Consider the following 12,962-nt stretch of genomic DNA (forward strand, 5'->3'; position numbering starts at 1 on the left):
CCTCCTTCATGGGGTTTTCCATCCCTCTGGCCCCCAGAGTGGCCCTGAGCAGGACAGGACATCTCCACAGGATGTGTCCCAGCCCTGCTGAGATGCAGGGCCCCGGGGCCACCCACCTGCTTCAGGATGTTCTGCTCCCGCATCAGCTTCTGCCGCTCCCGGTTGGGCTTGGTCACCACGATGTCCAGCACGTTCTGGCCATTGTTGGGGACATCACTGACAAAAAACACCAAGTCCTCCAGCAGCTGGATCACGAACCTGCGAAGGGACACAGGGTGAGCGGGCTGGGGGCTGCTCACCCACCCAGACTCGGGTCCCTGCAGCGATGCTGGTGGGTTTTGGGGAACAAAGCGCCTCAGAAACCTGCCAGGGGAGCTGCTGGCTGACTCTCCACTCCCTGATGGAGGCCAGTGGCTGGATCTGCAGCCTCTATGGCTCCTATACGTGCCAGTGTGAATGCCTGGGGGCTTTGGTCGTGGCTCACACCAGGGACTTTGCATTTAACGCCTCTGCCCGCATGGTCACCCCCGTGGGACCTGCGTGGGCCAGGCTGGCAGGGCGGACGCCGCTCGCTCTGTCCCACAGGGATCTGTGTTTGCTCAGGAAGCACCAAGAACCCACCCACCTAAAAATAATACAGTGACTAAGGCGGCTGCGCCTATCGTGGGGCCATCTCCCTGCCCCTCGGATATTTTCCTAGGATACTTTTCTAGGATATTTTTCTAGGAGGGGCTGGAGCAGGGCTGTGCTGTTATCTGGTTTCCTCGCCGGGCTCCTGCGAGAAGCAGGCGTGGATTGGGGCTGTGGGCAGGGAAGGAAGGGCAGCGCTGGCACCAGCACCAGGCAGGGGCCTCGTCCTGCTGGGGAGCCCTCGGAGGAGCCCAGCACGGCCCCGTCTCCCAGGGGCCTTTTACCTCCGGTCGTTCTGGCTGAGGAAACCCTCGTTCATCTTCTCCACCACATTGGCCAGCATGGAGCTGGCGTCATTGGCAAAGTCCAGGTCCCGGATCTCGGACACGGGCACAGAGACGATGGCAAAAGCTTCTTTGTCCTCTTTGGTGGGGCACGTGCCCAGCTGGGAAGCAACAGTGAAGCAGCATCACACAGACAGGGCAACGTCAGCCACGTCCCCACCATCTGCCACCAACCCCGCTGACATCAGTGACCCAGTTTGTCCCCATCAGAGGGGCTGGGGTGGCCTCTGGCTGACTGGGGTGGGCTCCAGGCTGGTGTCCACCCACCCCTTTGGATCATCCAGGATGTTTCAGTCCCCTGGAGCTGGCAGGGAAGGAGCACCCTAAGAGCTCTTGGGGAAAAGGGAATCAGCCCAGGCAGGGAGGAGGGAGCGGGGCCGTACCATGAGGCGGATGGGCCTCTCCTCATCGATGTCGATGGGCACGTTGGTGCTCTGGATCCAGGTGTTGGTGCAGAGGTGCCGCAGCCTCACGTAGGAGTTCCTGCCAACAGCACAATGTCCTGGCGGGTGACCCCCACAGAGTGTCCTGGAGAGTGACCCCCATGGGGACACGCCAGCACTGCCCCTCCCCCAGCACTCAGCCTCCCCTCCTCATCCCGACCCCGCTGCTGTACCGTGGGACGAAGGAATCCGTCTTCTGCAGCGTGGTGGGGTCCAGCTCGAAGAGGGAGGCGATGTCGTTGCCGTGGGGCACGGCCACCAGCCGGTACTTGATCTTCTCCCCGGTGTTCCTGCGGCTGGCGCGGCTGCTGCCCCCCTGTGCGGTGGGGAGGGGGTCTCTGAGCCCGGCTCGGGGGTCTCCTGCGCCCACGGCATCGGGGGGACGCAGCAGAAGCTGTGCTGGGGCTGAGCCTCGCAGTGCCAGGATGCAGGAGCAGAGCACAAGCGGCGTGGATGCACCTGAGCTACGAGGCCCTCCCTGCTCCAAACCTCACCAACAGCAGAGAAAAACCCCCCCTGAACGTCCAACTCTCATCTACCGAGCATTCTCCCCTGGCCTGGGGAGCCAACATGCACTGGGACCCCTCTGAGAGGTTTTGGCAGGGTCCTCTCACAGGTGGGACACAGGGACGCTGCTCTAAGTGCGGGGTGACGATGCTGTGCTGGCACAGTGGGGCCAACTCGGCTGTAGCCCCCTCAGGGGGCTCTGTTTTGGGGCATTTCCCTGCTTTCAGGCCCTGGCTGAGAGCTGGCATGCTTGGGGCAGCGGCAGCAGCGGTTCTGCTCACCGTGGGCGCTGCTTTGGGCTCAGCCACGTCTCCTTTATAACTTGGGTTCTCCTGAAAAGTTAAAGAGGGAGATGAAAGGCAGCTGTCAGTCCTCCCGCTCGGTCCCTCCAAACCCCTGGGGATGGTGTGTGATCCCTATTCCTGCCTTCCCTGAACACGTCACAGAGAGGAAACCTGCCCGGGTGAGGCTGGAGGATGTGACCTGTGCCCAGTGCACGGTGCCCCAGCGCTGGGAATGGGATGGGAGAGCCCAGGGGAGCAGATCTGGGCTCTGGGTGGCAGCAAGAACTCCCTGGAGGCTCCAGGCTGAGCTCCCAGTGAGCAGCAGCACCAGCCCAGGATGGGCTCAGTCAGAGACCTTCTTTCCTCTTCAGGTGCCAACCAAGTGTCTTTGGGTTTAAAGCCATTCAGAGCCCCAATATTTGCCCCAACATTTGCTGTTTTCCATCCCACAGTGACGGAAGGGCCCTGGGGGCTGCCCTTGGGTGTCTTCTCCAGCTGGGGGAGCATCTCTGGGGTGTCCCTGCTGCCCTGGCAGCAGAGCACAGCCCTTGGTCCTGGCAGTGCCAAACGCACCCCACGATTTGACTGCAGCAACTCCTTCACGCCTCCGTCAGGAGGCCTCGAGCTGGCCTTAAATGGGAGCAGAAAAACCCGGCAGGTGGTGCCTCCAGAGCCAGGTTTTGCCCCCACCCCATCCCAGGCAAGGCCAGCAGGATGAGTCACGTCCCACTTCCAACTTCCAGTCGGTCCTTTGGCATGGGGTGAGCTCAGAAACACCCCAGCCACCCCCTCCTGTCCCCCTGGGCCAGAAAAGGAGCCAAACCCAGCCATCCGGGCAAGTGAACCCCTCCACTGGGCGATTTCAGGGGGGAAAGTTTGGCCCTAAACCAGGTCAGTGATGACAATATTCAGGAGTTGATGTTTCCTGCGAGCGAGGAGGAGTCGCAGGGGTTCCCAGAACAAACTGGAGGGGACCAGAGCAAGCTGGGCATCACTCCCAGCCCGAGGTGGGCACTGCCTTTGCAAGGGGTGGCACACACCCAGAGCACATTCCCACACCCCTCTGCCATCCCCTTACCTCTGCTGCCAGGTAGTTGCCTGTGGCGAGGTGCTTGAAGCGGTACAAGCCATTCCAGTGCCCGGCTCCCCCTCGGCACGGGTCATGGTGAACCACCTGGGGGAGGCAGCGGAGAGCTCAGCCACGGCTCAGGAGGGACCGGGATGTCCCCAAACACCCCGTCCATCCCCTGCCCGCTCACCTCCACCTCCCACAGGGCGTTGGAGCTGGTGGCCGAGGTGGCCGACTGGCGCAGGGTGGTGCGGAGGAAGACGTGCAGCTTGCCCTTGTACTCGTCACAGGTGAGGAACTTCTCCTGCTCGGCGTGGAACAGCCTCACCACGTCCCCCTGCACCGGGACACGGCAGCGAGAGACAAAGAATCATTAAATCTTTCAGCTCCAAGACTCCATTAAGACCAACCTTTCACCGCCATGCCCGCTAAACCATATCCTGAAGTGTCATGTCTGCCTACTCATTTTTGAACACTTCCAGGGATGGTGACTGTCCTGGGGAGCTGTTCCCATGTTTAACCACTCAATCAGTGGAGAAATTTCTCCATGGCTCTCCTGCAAGGCAATGCATCGCCTCTTGTGACCCCTCACGCTGCAAAGGGGACGGGATTCTTGCTGGACACAGCTCCCAGCTGCATGGCAGGACTGTGGGACCCTGCGGACCACAGGGCACTGTCAGTTCTTCCCATCCAACCTCCCTGAGCTCTGCTAAAAGCTGCCCCAGGCAGCACAAATGCTCCTCTGAGCCCAAGGGATGGGGCAAAGGGCACCCTGCACTGCCACTGCTCCCATTATCCATGCAGTGACTCCTCTGCTTCCACCCCCAGGAGATAAACGGATGTGAATCCATCACTTCACACCCCTGGAGCAGGCAGAGGCTCCGCTCCTCAATGTGTTTAAGGCATTAACACCCTGGGAAGGGGGATGTGGGAAGCTGGGATAAGCACAGCGCCTGGGGACGAAGGTCTGCAAAATCCTGACGATCCATATCCACCCAGCTGCTTCCTGGAGGACCTTGGCCCCGAACAATAGCTCGGCAGGGAAAGTTCCTTTCCCAGGCAACAGCCACCCTGCTGCAGGGCCGAGCAGCTGCCTATTGTCCCCGCACAAGAAGCCACTGCTGGCACGGCGTGGGCCAGGGGTTGTCCCTGAGTGTCAATTTAACACCCTGAGGCAGAGGGTAATTTGTGTAATTTGTGCCCTTGGCTCCCTGCTGCCGGCAGATCCTAAAATATCCCACTCCACCTCGCTGTGCTGTTCTCCAGGTGGTGAATGCTCCCAGGAATTACAGCCCTCAAGGCAGGACCTCTTTTCTGCCCTTGTCACAGAGCTGAGTGGCTGCTCACACATCCTGTCCCCCCCATCGGGTCCATGCCGCCAAGCCTCCTTCCTTACCCCTTTCAGCACTTCCTCCATGTGGTCGCAGAACTGCATGAACAGGTTGATTTTCCAGCTGGTGTTACAATTGACCGAGTTCACCTACGGAGCAAGAGAGCGTGGTCACGATCCCAGGACAAAGGAAAAAATGGAAAACGAAGGAGAAACAACAGCCCAGCCCGCCTGTACCTCCTTGCAGCCAGCGTTGTCAGCCAGCTCGTAGTTGCTGGCGTGCAGGGGCTGCCCGGCGTTCACGGGGTTCAGGATGACTTTGTCTCCCACGACTACCTGGGGAGCAAAATGGGAAAAGGGCGAGCGAGGATGAGACCAGCTGCCCGGTGGGGAGCCGAGCCCTGGCACAGAGCTCTTTGCACACCCCTTCAGGGGCTGTAGGGCCCCACGCTCACGTTATCCCCGTTGCTCCTGAGCTTCCAGAAGGGCTGGATGAAGAGCCAGGAGCCCTCGTTGCCGGTGGCATCCAGGGTCACCCGCATGGCGTTTTTCTCCAGCAGTGCTGGCAGCCGCTTGTTCACCGTCAGGTACTTGTTGCTCTTCATGTGCAGCAGCTGGAGGAGTCGAGGGTGGGACAGCTGAAAAGTCCAGCCCCCCTAGGGCTCCCCAGATCCCTCCAGCCCCTTCCCAGATGTGCTGGATCCATGCTGGATCCATGCTCCCCCTGTACCTGGATGACGCTCCCGTACTTCACCACGTCCCCGTGCACCTTCTTGTTCTCCGTCTCGTTCTGCTTCTGCTCCATCTGGGCTGCATGCTGCTCCAAAAGGAGAAATGCTGAGTGTGGCAGCACCCTCCTCCCTCCCCAGGAGCAAATCCCAGCAGGGTCACTCACAGCCTTGGCTTTGGGAAGGATGGGATGGGCTGGGATGCAGGGGGAGCGTCCCTCTGTCCCCAGGGCCACATCATGGAGCATCCAAGAGCTCAGCCCAGGGCCACAACCAGCCCAAGGAAGTCCATGAGGGCTTTAAATCAAAGACTTTAAAAATTAGGACAGGGACAAAACGGCACCAAAATTCCCCCAGGACAGCAGGTTTTGGGACAACACTGAACAAGGATGGCGGGCACAGGCTGGGGAGTGGGGCGAAACACCCACACTAGGGGCTGTGGGGACAGGGAGCTCTTGGCAGCACCAAAACCAAGCAGCCAAAGGCACCGTGGCAGTGGTGCCGTGCCCAGAGATGGAGCAGGTCCAGACCTGCTGCCACGGATGTGTCGGGATGGGTCCCCAGCAGTGAACGGCTCAGCAGCCCCTCTCCAAAACCACAGAGACATTTTCCATGCGCTGGCTCTGGCAGTGGGAGCAGCAATGGGATGTTGACACATGCGGAGCGAGGCAGGAACTTGCTCCCTCAGCAAATCTGGGAATGGCGAGGGAGCGCCGACAGCTCTGGCGCCAGGCTGGGCACAGCCCGGGCAGCTCCAGCCCAGGGCTCCCCCGCAGCTGGGATGGGGAATGTCAAGGGATGGAGCTGGGACAGCATCTGCCCTTCCCCACCCTGCTCTCACCCCTTTCACCTGAGGGCAGAGGAGCTGGGAAACATCTGGGATCACGGCTTGGCACTGTGAGGGAGCATGGGGCAGCAGGTCCTGAGTGCCCGAGTGGGCGAGGGCTCTGAATGTGCCTGGTACATGTCCCCACAGTGCTCTGGGTGCCACCTGGGGTCACCCTCCCATCCCCACAGAGCTCTGGGTGTCACCCAAGGCGGCCCTCCATCCTCACAGAGCTCTGGGTGCCACTTGGGGTCACCCTCCCATCCCTACAGAGCTCTGGGTGCCACCCAAGGCGGCCCTCCATCCTCACAGAGCTCTGGGTGTCACCTGGAGACACCCTCACCACCCTGCAGTGGTGGCTGCTGCCATCAGGGAAACAAAGCTGCTGCCAACAAATCCTGCACTGCTCTGGGAGTTTAACAACAACCTCATGGAGCAACATGGCTCTGATGGGAGATCCGGCACCATGGGATGTCCCAAATCTCCCTCCTGATCTGAGCACCTCCCTCGCCACCAGCCAGCAGGGCTGGCAGGGGGAACCGGCTGCCCCAGGCATGTGAGTTCCCACGGCTGATGTTCCCACACTGTCCCTGGGGTCGGGTGAGGTGGGGTCTGTCCCCAAGCCCTGGGATGAGGTGTCAGGGATGCCCACGGGGGATCAGGGGGCGGGGAGGACTGGGAGACATCAGCAGAGGGGCAGGAAAGCCCCCACAACCCATCTGAACTGCTTTGGGCCAAGAAAACACAGAGTTTAAACCCACTGAAACACAGCAGAGAGGAGCACGAGCTCGGAAAGGCGACCACGGGCATCGCAGGCAGGGCTTGTCCACTCCAGACCTGGCTGCTCCTGCCTCAGGAAATCATCTCCGTGGGCTGGGAGATGCTCTCAGCCTGTTTATCAGCCTCCCTGATAAGCGGCAGGCTGGAGCCCGGTGCTTGCAGAGCTTGGCTGGGCTGGGCTGAGCTCTCTCCTGCCCCAGCTCCAGCCAGGCAGGGAAACACCGGGAGCGGCAGAAAGGAGCGAGGAAACAGCAGAACCTCTTTAGGACAAGCCGTGAGCAGGGTGCAATCAATCAGGCTCAGAAATGAGCCTCTGGGCCCACTCGAGGCCAGGACAGCTGGGCTAACGGGAGCAGGAAAATGGGGGCTCTGTGTGCCAGTGACCGCGCAGGGCTGGACATGGCAGGGGGCACTGAGCCTGTCCTGGCACCTCCAGGGCAGGACACCCTGTCCTGGCACTGCTGAACCCCTCCTGGCTGAGGCAGAGCTGGGGATGGTGGGGCCGGGGCTGGGCTGGAGGCCCGATGAGATGATTTAGTGAATCTCTCCCCAGCTTCGGTTTTATGAATCATCGGCGGGGCCTCGCCAGCTGCCTGAGGCCGTTGTGTAATGTTTGACGTGGGCCCTGGCCAAACCTTGGGGAAGCCAACGAGAGTCTCTCCCTTCCCCAGCCCTTTGGAGCATGTCCTGGAAGCAGAGCTCCCTCCTGCATGGAGTGTCCCAGGGTGCTGAGGGCTGCCTTGAGGTGCTGAGGGATATTCTGGGGTGCTGAAGGGTGCAAGGCTGTGCTCATAGAGCTCCTCTGCCACAGCACCTCTGCACAAGGAGCATCAGGAGGGTGACACAGCAATGGCTGGGGGGGGGACAAGGGGGAAAGCCCAGCTGGGAATCCCTTCTCATCCCAAACCCAGCTGGGAATCCCTTCTCATCCCAAACCAGCATCACCAGAGGTCTGGATGCCATCGCCCACCCAGCTCGTGGGCACTGCCCACTCTGGATCCTTTGCTCCTGCTCACCTGGAGCTTCTGCAGCAGCACCACGTCCGCAATCTTGTCCTTGTCCTGCTTGGTTTGCTTGGCCTTCCAGTACTGCTTCTGGGCAGAGTAGCGGTTCATGGGACACACTTTGAAGAGGCAATCTGGGAACAGAGCAGAGCAGAGCCTGGTGAGGCTGCAGTGGCCACCAGGGTGTCCCCAGCAGGGCCAATATCACCGAGGAGCAGGGACACTCCTGGACTGGACGAGGGACACACAGCGGGGACTGGTGGAGGTCACGTCGCCGTGTGCTGGCTGCTGGATCGGCTTTAAATCAGGATAAATAATGAGTCCAGGAATTACTGCACTTCTTGGACTCGTGATTAGAAGTGTTCCCATCGGAAATGGCTGTGCTGTTTGGGAAGGAAAGCTTCAGGGGGGAGAAGGAGCCCTGATGGAGCCCAGCTGCACCAGAGGAGAGGATCCTGGCGGGGAGGGAGGGAGGGAGGTTGGGACACGAGCAGCCACCTCCACATCCCTTGTCACCCACGGGACACCCTGAGCCTGCAGAGGCTGTGGAAGGACCCTGGGGTGGCTGTGCCATCGGGACACGCACGTCCATCCCTCCGTGACCTGGATCACCAGCGCTGGATGCTCCGAGCGCTCGCTCCCGCAATCTCTGTGTCAGCAGTTCTATTTCAAACCCGAAATGATGCACAAGATGCATCGCAGCTCCTCCAAACTTTCCCTGCGCTGCAGATTGCCCCCATTCGCCTGTTTTCCCCCAGGATGGTGGGCGGGAAGTGCAGACATCCATGGCCAGGCTTCGGGAACCGAAGCAGGAGAGCAGATGTCCGGAGACAACGAGGCCCTCACATCTCCCAACCCCCTTCCCGGGCTGGAGGCTGCGCGGGGCGAGGGCAGGAAGGGCTCTGCAGCCTGAATCGCCCTAATTATGCCTGAAATAGCAGCCCACAAAGTTCAGACACAAAAAAGAAAATTTAAAAAAAAAAAAAAAAAAGTCCCTTCCCTGGCTGGCCGCGGGCCCGAGGCGCTGGCGAGCGCGTATTTATTTACCTGGGAGTGCCGCTGGGGCAGCGCCGAGCGCGGTTCTCACCGGCTGGGGCCGCTGGGGCCGCGCCAGGTTTCACATTTCGCTTCCCAGCCCTGTTTGCCAATGGCACATCCCGTGCCAGGCAGCCGGAGCCGCCCGCGGGGCCGGGGCAGCGGAGCTGCCGTGCCCGGCTGCCCGCGCCCCCCGCCCCGAGCTCCGGGAGCCGTCTCCATTAAATTGCTAATTAGTGGGAACTGCTGCAAAAGGCGCTGGTGGGGAGCAGGAACCAGGGGGGAGGTAAAAAACCCGGCACGGCCACTCCGAAATGGCTGCGAGTCCAAGGCCAGGCTCAGTGCTGAGCTCGGTTTGGCCAGGAGGGAAACTGAGGCACGGCAGGGGTTGTGCGTGGAAAATCTCCAGCACAGCTTGTGTTGGGAGCCGGAGATTTTGGCATCTGGCATGGATGGATTTCTGGAAGATGGATTTGGGGGCTGGAAAAGAGGGAAGGTGAAGGAAGCTCCTGTGCCAGCGCTGCCCGGCACGAGGAGCTCGGAGGGCGATGCGGGGCTGACCTGCCAGGACCCAGAGTGGCTCTGGGGGCAAAACTTCACACCCAGAGTGGGCTGGGGGGCAAAATTTCACACCCAGAGAGGCCTGGGGGGCAAAATCTCCAGGTGAATCCTTCAGGGAACTGGGGCAGCAGGGCACTGGGGGCACTGGGGGCAGAGGCACAGCTGAGGGTCCCACTGCTCCCTTGCCTGGGAGGGTGGAAGCACCGGATTTACTTTTCCTGACATGCCTGAACTAGGCTGGGAAGAGCCTGGGCGAGGGGAGAAACCGCAAAAACAAACGAAAAAAAGCAAATAACTGAGAGGTGTCGAGCGTCTCTCCGAGGAGCCGCGGGCAGGAACAGCTCCCAGGTGGGTTCTGGCATTTCCAAAGAACCGTTCGGAGCTGACCTCGGCAGGAGGGTCCTGTTTTCCCAGCGGGAAGCCCCGGCACGACCCGTGTGCGGCTCAGGATAGGGCAGGGTCCGGCCACAGGATGTGGGGACGGCGACAGCGCATGAAAATCCCTTGCAGCCTCTCGCCGGTGCCGCAGGGAACGGCCCCAGCCCGTTGTTTCCCCCTCGCCGCAGGCGATGGCTATCGAGCAGGGAGAGCTCTACCTTTCCGGCCATTAGAACAAACAGCTGGATATCCTGATAGGGAGTGCAGCGAGCCGGGCTGAGCCGAAAAACCTGAGTCTGGAAAAGAGATTCAACACCGGCGCACGGCCGGGCAGGGGACGGGGTGGCTGCTGCACGTTCAGCCCCAGGTGGAAGCGTGGGAATGGGATGGGGCTCGCTGGGATTCACGGGGCTGGGGGATGCTGGAGATGCTGGATGGGTCGTTAATTAGACTCGTGAATAAATTAGTGGTGATAACTTCCATGGAGAGCCAGGTCACTGCTTGGTGGGATCCTGAGAGAGTGGAAAAAATGATGTCTTGAGACGTTTTGGGGTGTGTGGGAGGGAAGGAGGGTGCCCAGGGGGATGGGTGCTGTTAAAGCTGCCCTGAGGAAAAGCTGGGGGCACAAGGCAGAGTGGGGAGCCGATATTTAAAAAGACTTATTTAAAAAAAGACATAAAACGGCAACGGGGGGATAGAAGGAACAGCTGCCCTAAAGCAACCCCAAATCCAACACCACAGTCACGGGTTTGGAGAGATTTCCCAGGTCTCTGCTCCTGGCTGTGTGATCCAGGCACTCAAATCCAGCCGGGATAGGGCCCTTCCCTGAGTGTGGAGCACCCTGAGCACAGGGGGCAGTCAGGAACCAGCCAGCACTTCCCAGGTGGGTGCAGTGGGAGCTGCAATTCCCATTCCCATCGCTGGTGTGGATGCTCAGGGCCAGGACTGGCCCCGATGCCGCTCATGGAGTGACGGAGCTGCCCCAGCCTCACCTCGGAACTTCTTGGGGGGGTTGTCCAGGTCTCCGGCCGCCGGCTCCACCACGCACCGATCGTCCACCAGCCTGAGGGGGACAAAAAGCGGCAGCAGGGTCAGGAACAGCAGGATGGCAGCGGGGCTGAGTGGCAGAGTGGCCACTGGCCCAGTGTGACAAATCCAAAGCTGCGCCTCCTGTTTCCCACCTGTTTCCCACCCATAAATATTTTTTGGGAGCCGAACACACCTTCCCTGGTTTCCCGCTGCTTCCCTGTGTGTTTTCCATCCCTCTCCCTCAGGCACACGGGGCTGGTGCAGCAGTGAAGGACCAGGGAAGGTTCGTGGCAGTCCCTCCGGGCCCTTTGCTCGGTGACAGGTGCCAGAGGGGCCCCTGCCCTGCCCAGCTCCCGGCTGAGCCCAGTTCCCCCCTGGCACACAGAGCTGTTACTGCACCCTTAACCCAGCAAAACCAGGATGAGTTCAGCTTCCATTCCCTGGTTTTCCTTCTCTGCCTGGGAACTCTTCCCACTGGGACACGGAGGGTGCAGGTGCTGCGGATGGAGGTGGCAGGGCCCCCCAAACCCGGTTATTAATTATTATCTGATCAGAGCTGCAGGTTCTGCCCATCGGATCATGGCTCTGTCTCCTCCCTGCCCACCTCTGCTTTCTCAGCATTGAGCAAAATCCCACGGGCTTGGCCTCGGGTGCTGGGGGCTGATCTGGGGATAGATGGGATGTTTCTTTCCAGAGTTACTGAGAGCAGCCAAGCAGAACCCGGCAGAGGGATCTGCCCAAAGCGCAGAGGGGTGGGCATGGCCCGAGGGGCTCCCTGTGCTGGGGCACCCGGAGCTCCGTGCGAGGCTCCTGAGGGAACTGGGTGCTCCAGCAAGACAGGCTGTACCCGCTCGCCCGCTTTCCCCAGCCCCGGGAAGCTGGAGCAGCAGGAGAAACTCTGCTCCTGCCCGGGAGAGCGAGAGGGAAGCGTGTCCCCACCTGCGGAGCGTGTGAGAGGATGCAGGAATGCGCCTGCAGCGCTCTCCCGGAGGGAGAATCCATCGTGGGACAGCTCTGTCCCAGGAGCAGCCTGGAGCCAGATGCAGCAAAGACAAAGCAGAGCCTGCGCTGTCCCCTCCGCCCCCAAGGGACTCTCGGTGTCCCCAACAAACAGAACAACCCGAAAATCACTGGAGATGGATGCGCTGCTCTGCAAAGGGCTCAAAACCAGGCAGATCCATCCCACTTGCAGACCCGGCCTCCTTCCCTCAGCCCAGCCGCTCTCTGGAGGAGGGGAGAACTCCTTTCGCTCGGCAGAGAGGAATTTGGCCTCGGTGCTGATGGATGGGGACCCCGGTGCTGCCGTGTCCTTGGCGTGGAGGCGTGGGCTGGCACCGGGCTCTGACACCCCTGTGCTCCTCACAGCTCCCTGGGGCCCGGAGATCAGCCTCGGATTTCACATAAAGAGAGAACAGCAATTTGCCTGGTGGCAGCAGAAGCTTCAAAACAATTAGCAAAGACCCCAAAGCCACGAGCTGTGGCCAGACAGGGCTGCCCCGGCTTTGCAAAGGCCTGTGGGCAGCAGCACAGGGGGTTTGGGGCTGTCCAAACACCTTTTCCATGGGTCATGACAGCAGGGAAGGAGCCAGGCACATTTCCAGATCCCTGCAGGGCACGGAGCCTTGGGAGGGTGGAGAAAGAGGAAAAGGGGAAAAACCAGAGCGGCTGCACCACCACAGGGGACGTGCAAAGCCCCAGCCCAGCCCCGGTGTCACTTGGGGGCAGTTTTGGTTTCTGTTCTGTTATTTTGATGGGAGACAGGGCAAAACAACCCCTGGGATGTGCCTGGGAGCAAAAACCACCGAGGCCTGAGGACACCAATCCACGGGTGAGGCTCAGGGAGTGCAGCCCTGACCCTCAGCACATCCCCAGCTCCCATCAGTGCCCATGGAGGCAGAAGGGCTCGATTCATCGGTGCACTTTAAACCCCCCAAATCCTCCACTCACGGCTGGAGGTCTCTGAGGAAGTGCCCGACCTGCCTGGTTTATTTTCAGCACTGAAGAAAACAGCACG

The 12,962-nt window shown here is 60.7% G+C and overlaps 1 protein-coding gene across 2 annotated transcripts in view; it reads right to left on the reverse strand.

The window, feature by feature from the left end:
• The window catches only part of ITPR3 (inositol 1,4,5-trisphosphate receptor type 3), a 38,726-nt gene that overhangs the window by 21,478 nt on the left and 4,286 nt on the right, over positions 1–12,962 (reverse strand). Inside the window, exons 2-14 of one of the 2 annotated variants that reach the window (XM_032132958.1) lie at positions 10,912–10,982; positions 7,958–8,079; positions 5,338–5,424; positions 5,063–5,221; positions 4,845–4,943; positions 4,674–4,757; positions 3,468–3,614; positions 3,287–3,382; positions 2,206–2,256; positions 1,591–1,733; positions 1,358–1,457; positions 915–1,075; positions 117–258 (exon numbers count right to left, since the gene is read on the reverse strand). In XM_032132958.1, the coding sequence (XP_031988849.1) occupies positions 117–258; positions 915–1,075; positions 1,358–1,457; positions 1,591–1,733; positions 2,206–2,256; positions 3,287–3,382; positions 3,468–3,614; positions 4,674–4,757; positions 4,845–4,943; positions 5,063–5,221; positions 5,338–5,424; positions 7,958–8,079; positions 10,912–10,982 (1,462 nt within the window). The remainder of the gene's footprint in view (positions 1–116; positions 259–914; positions 1,076–1,357; positions 1,458–1,590; positions 1,734–2,205; positions 2,257–3,286; positions 3,383–3,467; positions 3,615–4,673; positions 4,758–4,844; positions 4,944–5,062; positions 5,222–5,337; positions 5,425–7,957; positions 8,080–10,911; positions 10,983–12,962) is intronic. The other variant, XM_032132959.1, reaches the window with a different exon arrangement.

This window comes from Corvus moneduloides, chromosome 24 (genome assembly GCF_009650955.1).
Source record: "Corvus moneduloides isolate bCorMon1 chromosome 24, bCorMon1.pri, whole genome shotgun sequence".
NCBI classification, from domain to species: domain Eukaryota; kingdom Metazoa; phylum Chordata; class Aves; order Passeriformes; family Corvidae; genus Corvus; species Corvus moneduloides.